At 36.8% G+C, this 14457-nt stretch overlaps 1 protein-coding gene across 3 annotated transcripts; it reads right to left on the bottom strand.

The window, feature by feature from the left end:
* Nucleotides 1-3073: 3073 nt before the first annotated feature.
* Nucleotides 3074-11577, bottom strand: LOC111022220 (putative xyloglucan glycosyltransferase 6). Of its 3 annotated transcripts, XM_088116829.1 has the most exons (5): nucleotides 10442-10594; nucleotides 7709-8018; nucleotides 6225-6515; nucleotides 6033-6146; nucleotides 3074-4181 (listed from the first exon to the last, which is right to left on the bottom strand). In XM_088116829.1, exons 2-5 carry the CDS (start codon nucleotides 7763-7765, stop codon nucleotides 3546-3548), a joined length of 1098 nt encoding a protein of 365 aa, XP_087972955.1. In that variant the 5' UTR covers nucleotides 7766-8018; nucleotides 10442-10594; the 3' UTR covers nucleotides 3074-3545. The 3 variants fall into 3 exon arrangements, with proteins under 3 accessions (XP_087972955.1, XP_022155086.2, XP_087972956.1); XM_022299394.2 differs by lacking the exons at nucleotides 7709-8018; nucleotides 10442-10594; XM_088116830.1 differs by lacking the exons at nucleotides 3074-4181; nucleotides 6033-6146 and having other exon boundaries at nucleotides 6376-6515; nucleotides 10452-11577.
* Between the last annotated feature and the right edge of the window lie 2880 nt (nucleotides 11578-14457).

The following is a 14457-nucleotide window of genomic DNA, read 5'->3' as shown; positions in this document are numbered from 1 at the left end:
TTGGTTAGGGGTTGTTCAGGTAGGATCCACCTCCACTACAAATACTAGTATAAATGTAACTTTCACCTATTAAATTTTTGACAGTAGAATTTTACGGGTAGAAGTAATAAATATAGAAAAATAGATACTTTTATTTTCTAAAATTGTTAAATTTTTATATTTTTGTTTTGCACAAAGATGGGTGTTGTCCGCTCTCGATTTTCAATAGGGATGACAAAAAAACCTATGGGACCCGATCCCTACGGGGATCTGATCCGATCGGATTGGGGAATCTCCGGTTTGACCGGAGATCCTAATCGGTGTCCTCGACGGGGACGGGGGAGGACTCCCCGCCACGTCCCCGTCCTGTCTAATATTTTTTTCTATTTTTTCTATAATAATATTAATATAAATTTTTATAAATACTTTTTAAACTAAAAAAACGAAAAAAACACAAGCGAATAGCCCATTTAACCATTTTCTTCACTTCTTATATTAGTAATAAAAAATTAATTAAAAATTTTTAAAAATAAAATTAAAAATTAAAAAAAATATGGAGAACTGTCCCCAATTGGGGAATCCCCGGCCCCAAAATTTCGGGGACGGGGATGGCCACCCGACCCTATCCCGTCCCGTTGCCATCCCTAAGTGCTCCTCTAGAATTGGTATCCAAAGATCTTTTTTTATTATTATTATTTTTTAATTATGAGCATGTATATGTAAGATTGGTTTCATTTGATAATTATGTTTTCAAATATGGTAAATACGAAAACTTCTTTCGAAAAACATAAAAATCTGAAAGTAGAAATTATAACTTTGGTATTAAGTTTCGAGGGTCTGTGTTTAAAAAGTTTTTAAACGTTAAAAGATGTAATAGATTTATGTGGACCTGTCAATTTTATATTTAATAGGTGAGAAGGATTCACTAGGCAAGTTGAGAGACTAAAGTTGTAATGTAACCCAATAATAATAATGTCAAAATCAAACTTGTTATTTAACTCAATTTACAATAAAAATGCCATAAATTTTAAACGGTGCAACATATTTATAATAATATCTTTTCGTAATTATATATTCAATATTAAAATGAAATCATCATACTGCTATGTTTGTACTTTTCTAACAATCATATAAATAGATCACAAATATATTGTTTTCCAATTTCTGTCCATGGAGAAAAAAAATGTCATTTTTAGGACTAATATAGTTTACTTCACCTAGTGCTGCGAAAGAGTAATTGATCAGATTTGTTGACTAAGAATAAGATATTTTAAATTATTGCTATTTACTTGAACGTTTAAAACTTTATACAGATTTCAATATCTGAACCTACTTGAGTACATCTTTTTCAACCTCAACACACTTTAGATCGTCGTTCCATTTGCAATGACATTGTATTTTGACACACGATTTGAGATGGAGTGTCGTTTTTAGTCCACATTATAGTACTTTCGCACTCGTGATCGGTACAAATATCTAGGTTTAAATGTTCCATATTGTTCACCCTCTACTCTTCAGGACAAGCTCTATCATAAACTTCATGTACACAAATATAATTTCTGTAAAGTTCATTAATTTAGTTGGTTGCTAGCGGTTATTTATGATGAAATGTATGTAAATTTAACACTTGTGGTTACTGAATAGCAAACGAACACAAAACAATATATTTCTATTTAAAGAAAAAAGAATCTCGCTATTATAGAAAGTTTATAAACAAAGTACAACCCTACATAATTCATTGACTTTCTCATCTCTCCAAGTACTTGATTAATTTGATACGTTTGGATTTGTAAGTATTTCTTTAAGAGAAGGTTTTGTTAAGAATCCACGTCTAGGGACCTAACAAGGATTTATACTATAAGTGATCTTATTCTCATGGTGAATTGGGATGGAACCCTATGATTATTAATAGGGGTATCAGGACCCAAAAGCTTTAACAAACATCTGGTAGAAAATGGAATCCGACAAATATTATCGAGTTCAAAAGAGTCACCATCTAGGGGCATGTGTTAACAAGGGTGTATAATATAAGTGTTCTACTTCTCTCCTTCCCAATTGGTTTTGAGATGAAACTCATGAATATTAATATGATATTAGAGTCCAACAAGCTCAAAAAAGCATCCGGTCTAAAAATGAGATCCGATCAAGATTGTTGAACCCACATTGAAAAGATCAGAATTAAGGAATCCAACAAGGGTTTATAATATGAGTGGATAACATGCAAGATTGTTGAAATTGCTACGACCAGCGATTACAGCTTATCAGACCTAAGGTTGGTTGGAAAGAACTTAAGTGATTCTCTGGTCTATTTGGTCTTCAGCTCGATCTCGTCAGTCTTTTTTTGGCCCTACTTTTTAATACATAAAATATAAAATGACAGCCTTCGTAGGTTTACTTCTAATTTAACTAAAATTTAATAGAGTATATAAATTGAGTCCATTAAGAAATTTTAATCGGTGAAATTATTAGTTTAGAGTTTTAATTTACTCAAAACTGATAAAATTATTAGTTTAGAGCTTTAATTGACTAGCAGATGTATAAATTGATTTTCCCTTCATTATCCACTTTTGGAATGTTGGCTAAAATTAAAAGCTTCAAAAATTAAATTCTAAAAATCTAGACTTGCTTTTAAAAATAAGCCATGAGTTTAAATATATTTAAAAAAAAAAAAGCCATGAAAAGGAAGAATAAAATAAAACCAAATAAAAATTGATCTTTTTTTTTTACCAAAAAAAAAAAATCTATACTGTCTACAATCCCAAAGGTTATCTTAATACTAGCATGTCTCAATTCTCATTACTATAAATATGGACTTAAATAAACTACTTCTAAAGTTTCTTTAAAAAATTACAAAATTTCTCTAAACAATATGAAAATTTTCTCATGATATTATTCGTTAATATCCAAATATCCAACAATATATGTATAAATTTAATTTCGACATCGACATCAATATTTTAAGTTCGTCTAAACATCAAGATGGCATGTATATATCAAGTGAAAAGCACAAAATTTTCATACAGCTTCTTCTATAAGAGAGCATTGGTGTCCAAACGATGGAACTAAAAAGGTATTAAGCATAAACAATAAGAGCTCGGAGAAATGACAACTTTGCCCTTGACTTAAATAGAATACAAGTTTCAAAACATCAATGAATTTCAACACATACAATGAATTATTTATTCATGGTACAGAAAACTATCGGTTTTGACAAAAATAAAGAATGAAGGTTCCAATAACCTCAGAATTCCCTGCTCTTTGGCACCTGCAAAGTACACAATGCTATTTGATGGTCTTTCCTTTTTGATTTCTATAATTTTAACATCTCACAGCCTTTCTCCAACTCGAAAGGATCAACCACGACGACATAATAGTCCCGCTATCAGAAGCAAATATATCTCAAATACACGAGCAAGTAGTGATTCGCAGCTTCAATTGAGAGCGAACGAGGGAATAAACACTACACTGAACCATAACGGTTTTGCTCTAACATCATCACATTGCAATAGATTTTGATTTGTAGGTCACAGATGACCGGCAACCAAAATGGCAACATCATAAGTTAACTAACTGACCTGCTCTCCGATTAAATCGAGACCGACTACTAGAAAAGTGATGCCCTGAAATAATAGGAAGTAGAAGTGAATCCCTTGCGCAGATAACAAACTTCTCACCGAGGCGGTTAACAAAATAACTGCAAGAGCCAATTCCTTCCTGTACAGACGGTTTCTTTTGCCTTTCCCTGCTTTCTTTGATATCTCGAGCTTCGTCAGTTCCTGAAGACCTGAATCTGAGGACGATCGATGAAGACCTGAACTTTCAACTAGAGGTTCTAATTCTTTTTCAAAAGCAACTAGATCGGTTTCAGATGATCTTCCCAGTTTTTTCGTCACTATCCATTCATATGAACTTCCAAAGCGGAATAACCCTGATATCATGGCATTGAATTTGGTAACGGACATGGTGTTTTCAAATAGAAGATAGGGGACTATAAAAGGAAACGACCGGGGTGCGGGGAGAATATTTAAGATCGACATGATTCCAGGAACATAGCAAACGACCCAAGCCGGTAGATGAGCTTCCGGAAGGAACATGGTCAGAGGGAGAATGATGCAGAACAGGGTAAAGGAATAAAACGGAAGGACGAGCTTTCGCAAGAGGAAGAAAAGAAAAATCAAATTAGCTTTCTTCTTCCAATTCATCTGGAACACAAAATCAAGTGTTAGCAAATAAATAGCTCATCAAACCAAGTATTTGGAACTTGCCTACAAAATGTTTATGGATTTGATAGGACAATCTAAATATAAAATTAAAACAAGGCTTCAACATTGAAATCCATACTTCTCTATTATATGGAGCTAATGGAGGCCATAACTACATGATTTTAGAGATCAAAACAACAAAAGCAGATGACACATTGAAAATGATGCTTAATATATGATATCCATGGATCATTAAATTTTGATGAAATCTAATCAGCAGTGCCCAATGACTTGTCATCTAATGGCGTCAAAATTGAGGGGGTATGTGTAAAAAAATGTTATGGATTTATAGGAACCAATGTTGATTACTAAATATATAAAATGAAACAGGCAATATCTCCATGTTTATGGTTATGAGCAAACCCATGAAAACAACAGCTCAATGAAGCATTTAGCTTCGAAAAAGCAATATTATCTCTCTCTCTATCACATCATTGAAACATCAAATATCCTATGAGTTTTGATTGTTGTAGGTTAGAAAGATATCCGCTCTAAGTGTGAGTGATGTACACATGTTGATAATAAACGGACATGAGAGGCTTAAACTTCATCCATCTTATCTTTCAACCATTGTCCAACCGGTAATGCGGGACAGCTGGCGAGACCGGGCGATTTCTCAAGTTTCTTATGTATTATGGGCAGTTTCTCATAGGGGCAAGACAACAAATTTTGAAGTGACAGATTACATCTATGCATATAACTAGGCATTTGTAAGCTTTTGAAAAAAATGATTCTGATAGAATCCAAATAGCTAAAATAAATTGAAAATTAAAAGGCAGAAGGATTACAATAATCCCCAAGTCATTCGAGGGACTTGGACCCTCCCCTCTTGAGATCATTCCGGCCTAAACTACACTAAACAATTGTGTACCTTCATCATTTCTCCTCACTCTATCTATAACAACTCTCCCTAACAACTTCCCTATCTAATTACTGACATACTTTTACTATTCTATTAATAACCTTACTTACCCCCAAAAGTCGTTCTATCATATTCCTAAAGAGTTCGAAACAAATATACAAAGATTCTTCTCCTGAAGGAGTCTCGAGGACGACGAAACTTCTGAGTCAGTCATTAGAAATAGTTGCGATTGTGCAATCTTACAAAAACTAGACAGTGATTTTTCAAGGTAGCAAGAAAGAACAAACCGGATTCAACACCTGACACTTTGGAAAAATAACAGTTAGCTTTGAAGCCCTTTACAACATTCCAAGTACAATCAGAAAGAGTACTGGATGACTAACTAGAATGGTAAAAAGTCATTGGTCCAATTACCCATATAGAATGACTGAACAATTTATCAGAAGAAGAAAATCAACTTAACGTTTGAAAAATTTAAGAGCAATATTCCAATTTCAAGTTCTATTTTTATGGCTTTTATGGAAAGAAAGAAGCAAACGGGTTTTTGAAGATTATTTTTCTACATAACAGTGTACAGCATACTTCCTCTGGGTGGTATTTAAACCATAACTTTTCTTTTGTACTTATAACCTCCTCACGATTTTGAATTTTTGCTTGAATTTTTGTATGATTGGAAAGCTTTGTTTAGTTCTTTATTGGGTGACCTCACCTGGCTCTTAGGTTGTCCTTTGACATTTTTTGGGATACAACTGTTCTAAGCTTCTAATAAAAAAAAATGTTCTATACCACATATCTTATACAAAACTAAGATCATGAATTTCAAATTTTAGCCTTAAGGCTATGAGATTATAACACGCATGCCAACTCATATCAAGTCTTTAAAGAAAAAATAAATTGCACACAGAATAAATAACAAATAAGTTCCATACCTTTGATTTGAGTATATCTGAGAAGCACAAACGAAACAACTGCATTGGGCCTGAATGCCAGCGGTGTTGCTGTTTCTTGTATGCTTCATATGACTCTGGAAGTTCACAAAGGCACTGAAAAAGTAAAAGCTTAGAAAATATTGCTATCAACGATATTGTAATGGATTCGGATGCACCAAAGTGAATACACACCTTCACATCATTTAGATATATGAACTTCCAGCCAAAAAGATGAGCACGAACAGCAATATCCATGTCCTCAACAGTTGTTCTTTCTAACCAGCCCCCACATTCTTCTAGAGCTTTAATTCTCCAGACTCCAGCAGTTCCATTGAAACCAAAAAAGTTGATAAACATGCCATTTACTTGCTGCTCGACCTCGAAATGGAATGATAAATTTATGTTCTGCAATCTTGTGAGCAAGTTTTCATCCTTGTTCACAAATGACCACCTTGTTTGGACCAATGCAAGTTCATCATTCCCCTAATGGAGAAAATGTAGACACTTAAGTATCGTATCTAGGGTCTCTCCCAAGCTTATGAAAAATAATGATTGATAAAAAAAAGGCTGAATGTCATGGATTCCTTGATGATGGAAATCTTGTGGTTAGAAAAGGGCCAAAGCCAAAAGCAAATCAAGTAGATATGAACTGAAGTTAACATTTAGTAGGATAGAACAAAAAAATAAGGAGTTTTAAAAATGGAGAAGGAAGAGAACAACAGGAACTTCTACTGAAAATCAAATAACTTGATATATGACCTAATTTTTGTTTAGAAGTTAGAACTAAGGCCCGGTCCATAAAGTTTCAATATCCTGATTAAGTAGGAAACCATAATTAAATTTCTTCAGCAACCCTAAAAATTATAAAATTCAAGCTTCAACTGCAACCAAAGGCTCCAAGAAGTTGCAATCTAACCGAAAAACAAGATAAATTGGCCAATAATTCCACGAAACATTGTACTAGCTGCCATGAGATCAACTTAAATGCTTGAAGAACAATACTTTAGATGCGAGGTTTTGGATCAGTAAGTCTTGGATTCATAAATGTAAGGGGGATGGTGGGATAGGAAACTGCATTCTTTTTTTTTAATGAAAAACAAATATTCACTGCTATGATGAAATATGTCAAAGGAAAAAAAAAAAAAAAAACCACCCCTGCTGGATGGGGGTACAAAAAAGACTAGACTGTGACTAGAAACTGCATTTGAGGGCATTTTATTGACGAACTTTTTGACATTTACCTGTTGTAGATGTCTAAATGAAGCCCAAGTAAAGAAAAAGAAAAAAACAAAAAAAAGAACCAGGAATTATGAAGTTGAATTTATCAGAGATAATCCCAGAGTTAAGCTATATGCAAGAGGCTTCTTATCTAGTTGTGTGATTGAAAAACCAAAACGCCACATCTTGATCGAGTGTAAAAAACAGTAGGATTCTTTTTTCAGAATCTAATAACTGTGCTCGTTAACCAAAGTGGAAAAGTTTGAGTCACTCAGAGTTTTCCAATAAGCAACGTTTGAGAATAAACTCCAAGGGACTATCAAATACAATTAACTTGACGCATATGAGCTGTAAATGTTCATAACGAATTCCGAGACTTTTCTCTACATCCAAAGATAGTAAATGTAACAAAAGTATGCACCTCTGCAGCTTATACAGATTATTCAATTAAAATTTACCTTGAAATGTGGAATAGTTTTCTTTAAAAAAGTCTGGTCCTGGCTGAAAATCCGCATCAAAGATTGCGACAAACTCGTAATCTTTCACATAATCACACCCCATTGCAGATTTGAGATTCCCTGCCTTGTATCCTGTCCGTATGAGGCGGTGTCTATACAGTATATGCACACCTCTCTGTTGCCATTTTTGTACTTCAGCCTTGATAAGTTGTTGAACATCTAGCTCATCAGAATCATCTAAAACCTGTACAAGCATTTTATCCTTTGGCCAATCCTGGATACAAACAGCTGCAATAGATTGTTGGTAAACCTGTCCACCCACCAGTGAGTGTAAGTATGAAACTTGTTAAGAGGTCATATGAAAGAACAAAAGAAACTTATTTAAAAAAAAAAAATCACAATAAAAAATAGTAAACAAAATGTACAAAAGATAAGTTTACTATCAAACAAGCAAAAGGGATCTTTTGTTTATATATATATATATATATATCATAGTAACAAACATTTCATAGAAAATAATGAAATATATAGGACCAGTTTGGTAATGTTTCCATTTTTTGTTTCTTGTTTCTGTTTATAATTTATGAGAAATAGAAATGTTTGGTAACTATTCCTTTTTCTCGTTTCTCATTTTTAAGAAACGTTTTCATCAAGATCTCTAGACAAATCCCAATTCTTGACCATCTAGAAAGAGAATTGGAGCGAACCCAAGAAAGATCAAGGGGTTAGATCCACCAAACTGAAAATCACCTCCCTAACTTCCTGCAATTCAAAACATCCCTCAGCCACTACACGATACCAATACTGTGGGAGAGTGGAGGACATTGAGTACCACTTTTCAATGTCCTCATCGTCAAGACTTTTTCCTCTTCCACAAGAAACTTAGAAACCCAATTAATCCACTGCAAAGTGTTCCCATCCTACGGAAATAATAAGTTCTATAATCCCCCTCACAGATCCATTGATTCTTCCCTTTTCCTCCAGCATGACTCTCCACTAAAAAGCAGAATAGCAGTAATGAATAACTTTTTCAACAGATAGAACTATTCTAAATTGGAGTGGAAAGAAAGGAATGTGTCAGTGAACACTGCTTAGCACTAATTAATTGATTCATGTAACTGCTTTTAGAAAACTTAATGCTAACTCCAGCAGTGAATTATATCACTATACAATTGAAAATTTCTCGCAATACTGCTTTTTTGTTTTCTTTCCTCTTCAGTCCATCGTGAGTTTGTATCCTTGAACATTTCTATTATCTTTTCATTAATTAGATGAGAAGTTGTGTCTTGTTAAAAAAAAAAGGAACATTACAGAATTATTAAGGAAGAAAAATTCATACTCCGAATGGAGAAGCAACGATCTTACCCTAGGTCTTACTAGGATATAAAAATTGATCGTCTCTGTATATCTCCATATCCTAGATCTCCATTTAAACCCAAACCCTTTCTTCTAGAGGACCTCATCCAAGAAATCATAGTCAACATGATCATAGGCTCTTTCGAAATCTATCTTAAAAATCACCCCTTCCTGTTTCCTCTCTTTGTAATCCTCAATCACTTTAGTAGCCAAATAGCACTTGGTCCAAGATTTGTCTTCCTACAATAAAAGCTCCATGGGAATTATAAATCGTGCTGGGCAGGACCTTCCTCAATCAGCCAACGATTTGGCAATGATCTTATACAAACTCGTTGCCAAGCTAAACGGCCTAAAGTCCCCGACCTCATTTTCATTCTCCTTTTTAGGGATTAGACAAAAATAGGTCTTGCTCATGGAGGCATAAATAATCCACGTCTCATAAAACTCTCTAAAAACCTTCCACGTATCCTCCTTAATGAATTACCAACTATCCTGAAAGAACACCATAGTAAAACCATTCGGCCCTAAGGACTAATTTCGATCAAAACCAAAAACCACACTTTTGATTCCATCTAGAGTAAATGGGGCTTCTGCCTTCTAGACCTTCCCTATCACTATCAGAGATGGGACATCAATCTAAACCCTCCAGAAAAGGCCTTGGGAACTGAGGAGGAGCATAGAGACCTGAAAAGAAAGAGACGATCTCCTTGTCCTCCCTCACAACCTCCTCATTCTCCTTTTCTTAAAGAATCAATGAAATTCTTATTCCTCCTATCTCAGGCAAAATTATGGAACAAAGTGGTATTATAGTCTCCCTCCTTGGCCCAATTGACCTTGGCTTTCTGTCTCCAACTAACATTCTCCTTTCGAATAACCTCCTCAAGCTTCCCTTCAAGGGCACTCAATCCTCCCTTAACTCAGGGGATAACCCTCCTCCCTCTCCCAAACCATCAAGAGACTTAGCTCTTTCCAAGATCTAAGTTTCTTGACCCTAATGTCACCAAACACTGATCTATTCCACTCCTTCAGAAACCTTTGAGTTCTAAGTTTCTCCGTAAAAAGGAAGCCTTCCCACTTGCTGGAAACACTCGACGCCCAACTTGACAGGATTGAAGATTTAAAGGATGAGTGAGAGAGCCACATACTAATCTTAGGACCCACTAACGAGGCTGAAATCCAAACAGACTGGCCAGTGGTTAGAAGAAATTCGAGGACCCAAAGATTGTCTAGCTTTAAGGAAAAAATCCACCCCTTAGAGACTAGGAACCCATCCAGCCTACTACAAGCTCTACTGCTGGACCTTTCATGAACTAGAGGAAGATCAAGAAGCTCTCAACCATCAATAAAGCTGTTGAAGAAGGGTCAAGGAACACTTACATCTTCTTACCTCCCTCTCATTGCACATGGGAATCTGCACCAACACCATTGGATAATCATCAAGACTAGCACCATTTTCGTCAGAGATGGAGTACTCGAACGCTGCCACAGGCTTCAATCGCCTGAACTTGATCCAGAAACACCCTAGCATTAAAACCAAACGATCCACTGACTGGATCAGGAACAGCACAATGCACATATTGATCAAGATCTGTAGTGGCGGAGCCAAGTAATTTGCACGAATCTCAAGCCAATTAGCATACAGAAAGCCTATCATTCCAAGAACCTCCGCTGAAGCGGAACTCACCGACGGCGGGCTGAAGTGCCAGCCATTGAAGTAGGCCACAAGCTCAAAGACGAGCAATAGCAGCACTATGATCAAAATGGCTTTGATAACCCTATAGAGCCGAGATGAGGCTGAATCAGCTGGAGAATCTCGAGACGCGATCCGACGATTGGCAGTGCGGATAAGGTAAACGACGCCATTGGTGATGGAGGCCAAGGAGCCAGCAATTTGCTGGAATTTCAAGAGCCATACCCATGAAATCTGGCGGGCACTCCGTGTTCTCACCCGGTCCTTATCAGCCGTCCGATCTCCGGGAGCCCCAGGTTTCGGGATCTCAACGGTGAGAAATGGAGGGGAGGCCGAGAAGTTGTCGGGCTTTTCCAGCGAGAGTTCGTCGTGGTTCCTCTCTCTCTGCTTGTTCCACCATTCTTGGAACTCATAATTCGGTCCTCGAGACATACAGAAACCCAGAAATGAGGAAACAAACGAACAGAATCACGCAACCCAGATCCGAATTTCTCTTCCTCGATCAATGGGAATCAGTAATTCATCTTGTAGAGCAAAACCCAGAAGCGAAAATGGAAAAAAATCAGTACGCTCAGCGTGATTTCCCCAATCGAAGTAGAGGAGAAAGAAGAAAACGGAAGCTCCGCCAAAAATATGAAGCAAGAGTGGTAGATTACACGACACACACTTCGTATTTCGTTGAGTTTTTTTACTTTAAATTTTGTACACTGCTCGGGAAAGTAAAATGTGAAAGAGGCTTCAAAATTCCTTAGTTTTCATGGATCAATGCAGGAGAAGGCAGGCCATGTGCGATTTCGAGATCCGAAGCTGGACCTTACGATCCCCACGCGCTCGTTGTGCCATTATATGCGTCGGATTGGATAATCTGTTTCCTTGTCTCCACTCCAATCTTCCACGCTCCACATTTCTTACCAATCGCCATTACAAGACCACGACGTCTGTTTTTTCTCATTTTATTTTATTGTATGTTATGCATTGATTTATTATTAGGCTAAATTATAAATTCTAAGTAAGTTTTTTTCTCTTCTCTCTCTCTATTTTATAAAACTTCTAATAAATCCCTATCATGTTTATATTTGTTAGAGATGAAATCAGAGTCAATCATGTGGGTCTATCGTATCAGAGCCTCGGTTTGAATAGGCTGAGGTAAGGAGGCTACACGACTTTTACTCCTAACTGACCAGTGAAACTCCAGCTTGGCATCGACTTGGACATACAAAGGCCGATGCCATCGACATATAATTCGCAGACTATGAAGTAAGGATTGCTAGTAATGACAAAACAATACTTTCCAAAGTTCTCACTATAAAAAGTAGGATCGATCCTTACAAAGGTGTGCAACTTTTATTAAGGTCGGACTAAGTGCTAACTTAAGCTTCGGAGTGTATGTGTCGAGCATGCAAATTTGACTTAGACATAACAAGATCTTTTTGTTAGGATTCCAAATACAAGAACCTAGTAGATAACTATATTGCAATCTCAAATAGAAACTACAATATCGATAGCTTTTCGAGAGGGCTATCTCTCTCCCAAAGAACTATCTCAAGTTCCGCACACAAAATTATCCCCCAAGATGCCCTTATTTATAATAACTCCCCTCTAGCTAATTACCATATTGCCCCTTCACTAACATACTAACAATACCCCCATTAGGACTCTCACATTACCCAACCCTCCAAAGACACCTTGTCTCCAAGGTGTGCATACACAAATTGACTTTTAACACCAACAAAACTAGAAACCTAGCTAAATAGCAAGTAAGAAAACCCTAGATTCTGACTCCATTTTGACGGACGATGGCGGACGATGTGTGCGATAGACAGTAAATCGTGCGGGAGATGGTGGTGGTGATGATAGACGATGGCACAACCAATGATGGCAGCAATGGTGTGTGGACGGCGGATGGTGACAGTGACAAACGACGGTGGAGGCACAGGTTGCGGGTGATAGTGGTCGATTATTGGTGGCATGTGGTGGGCGATGGTAGTATAGGTTGGAAGGTAGAAAAGAAAGGTGAAGTGGTAGCTAGATTTTAGGTTTAAGATTAAGAACATGGCCCAAAGCCCATCTTGTATTTCTATCTCCTTTTCTATCTTTGAAAAAGTCTTGGGCCTTAAACACTTTATCCAATTCCAACCTATTTCCCTTAGTAACTTCCAATTGCAGCTCATTCTCTTTAGCACATTCGACTGCAGAAAAATTAGGGCACTAAATCCATGCAGCTTCTCTTTTCTCCCTCCATGTTTTGGAGCGTATGCGGCAAGATCACCATTCCTATAACTTCGACCACCCAAGCATTTGCCGGCGATGCCTTCCATCAGTCCTCTGTCTCTTTTTTCTTTCATTTTCGTTTGGATTTCCTACTTTTCTCTAGCCTTTAGACGCCAACAGTCGTCGGCCATCCTTAAAGAATCCAATCTCCCTCGTCACATTTATCGCCCCAGCTCTCTCACGACCGATCTTCAAGTCTCATTGGATTTTAAGTCGTTCTTCTTGCAATCGTGCCCGACCCTTCTTTTTTTGCCGCTTCTTCATTGGAGAACCACCATGAAAATCTGATCCGATCATTCTCGAACTCTTGCAATTCCTTCTTGGATATTTAATTTCCTCTTCGTTCTTCCCTTTGCAGTTCCGCTATGGTTGTTGCCTTCTTCCTCGCCTCCTTAGCTTCTTTATATTCAGTTGAGGGTAATTTTTCTCTTCTCTTCTTGATGAACCCCTACACGACAATATTTTCCCTCCGCAGTTCAATTTCTATCACGCTCCAGTCCACATTCTCGAGTTTGATCGTCGGCTTCCTGCAATCCTTCGTCACTACTTCCGAATGCTCTTCGCCGTCGCTTCTTCCTTCCTTGATCTCTCTTTTTCCTCTCTAACAGTAAACCCCTTTTGCATTTTCTTTCATTATTCGAACCATTTCATTTGAAAATTCCGTCATTTCTCTCAACAATTGCTGCAACTTCATTTCTATCAGTAATCTTTGTAACCTTGTCATTGCCTCGAATGAAAGATCCATGGCCAGGACGAACTTGCTCTTATACCAATTTGTTAGGATCCCAAATACAAGAACCTAACTAGATAACTATATTGCAATCTCAAATAGAAACTACAATACCGATAGCCTTTCGAGAGGGATATCTCTCTCCCAAAGAACTCTCTCCCAAAGAACTCTCTCAAGTTCCTCACACAATACTATTCCCCAAGATGGTCTTATACTCTCCCTAATACCCTTATTTATAACAACTCACCCCTAACTAATTACCGTATTGCCCCTTCACAAACATACTAACAATACCCCTATTAGGACTCTCACACTTTTCTCATCTCGTTTTCTTTATTTAACTTATGATGCTTGACTAATAAATCATGGTTTTCATGAGTTAGCTTAGTATTCACTCATTATTCTTCTTCTTAAGAGTTAAATGTTTACTACCTAATTTTCCAAATTGATTTAATCTCATTATAAGCATCCATAAGCTCATCAAAAGAAGGATTTTCAAAATATACCTCATCACCGTCATCTTCATCTCCAAAAGCCATGAAATAAATATTAGCTACTTCTTCTCCGCTTTCAAAATCACTCCCTTCATTACTTTCATCCCAAGTAGCTTTCACAGCATTCTTGTTTCTCCTCAAATATGACTTACGTAGTAGAAGGCATTCAGATCTTACATGTCCAATCTTTTTACACTCATAGTAGATG

This window comes from Momordica charantia (genome assembly GCF_013281855.1).
Source record: "Momordica charantia cultivar OHB3-1 chromosome 9 unlocalized genomic scaffold, Mcharantia_2.0 BLBB01000009.1, whole genome shotgun sequence".
Classification (NCBI taxonomy): domain Eukaryota; kingdom Viridiplantae; phylum Streptophyta; class Magnoliopsida; order Cucurbitales; family Cucurbitaceae; genus Momordica; species Momordica charantia.
Note: the sequence above shows the minus strand (reverse complement) of the source record. Positions and strands in the feature narration are given on the sequence as shown.

What these genes read in the sequence shown, in the direction of transcription:
- LOC111022220 (XM_088116829.1), bottom strand. Translation starts at nt 7,765, where the DNA reads ATGCGGATTTTCAGCCAGGACCAGACTTTTTTAAAGAAAACTATTCCA. An exon ending in AAACTATTCCACATTTCAAG is followed by an intron (nt 6,516 to 7,708) that starts GTAAATTTTAAT and finishes TTTCTCCATTAG; the next exon opens with GGGAATGATGAACTTGCATT. An exon ending in TATATCTAAATGATGTGAAG is followed by an intron (nt 6,147 to 6,224) that starts GTGTGTATTCAC and finishes TTACTTTTTCAG; the next exon opens with TGCCTTTGTGAACTTCCAGA.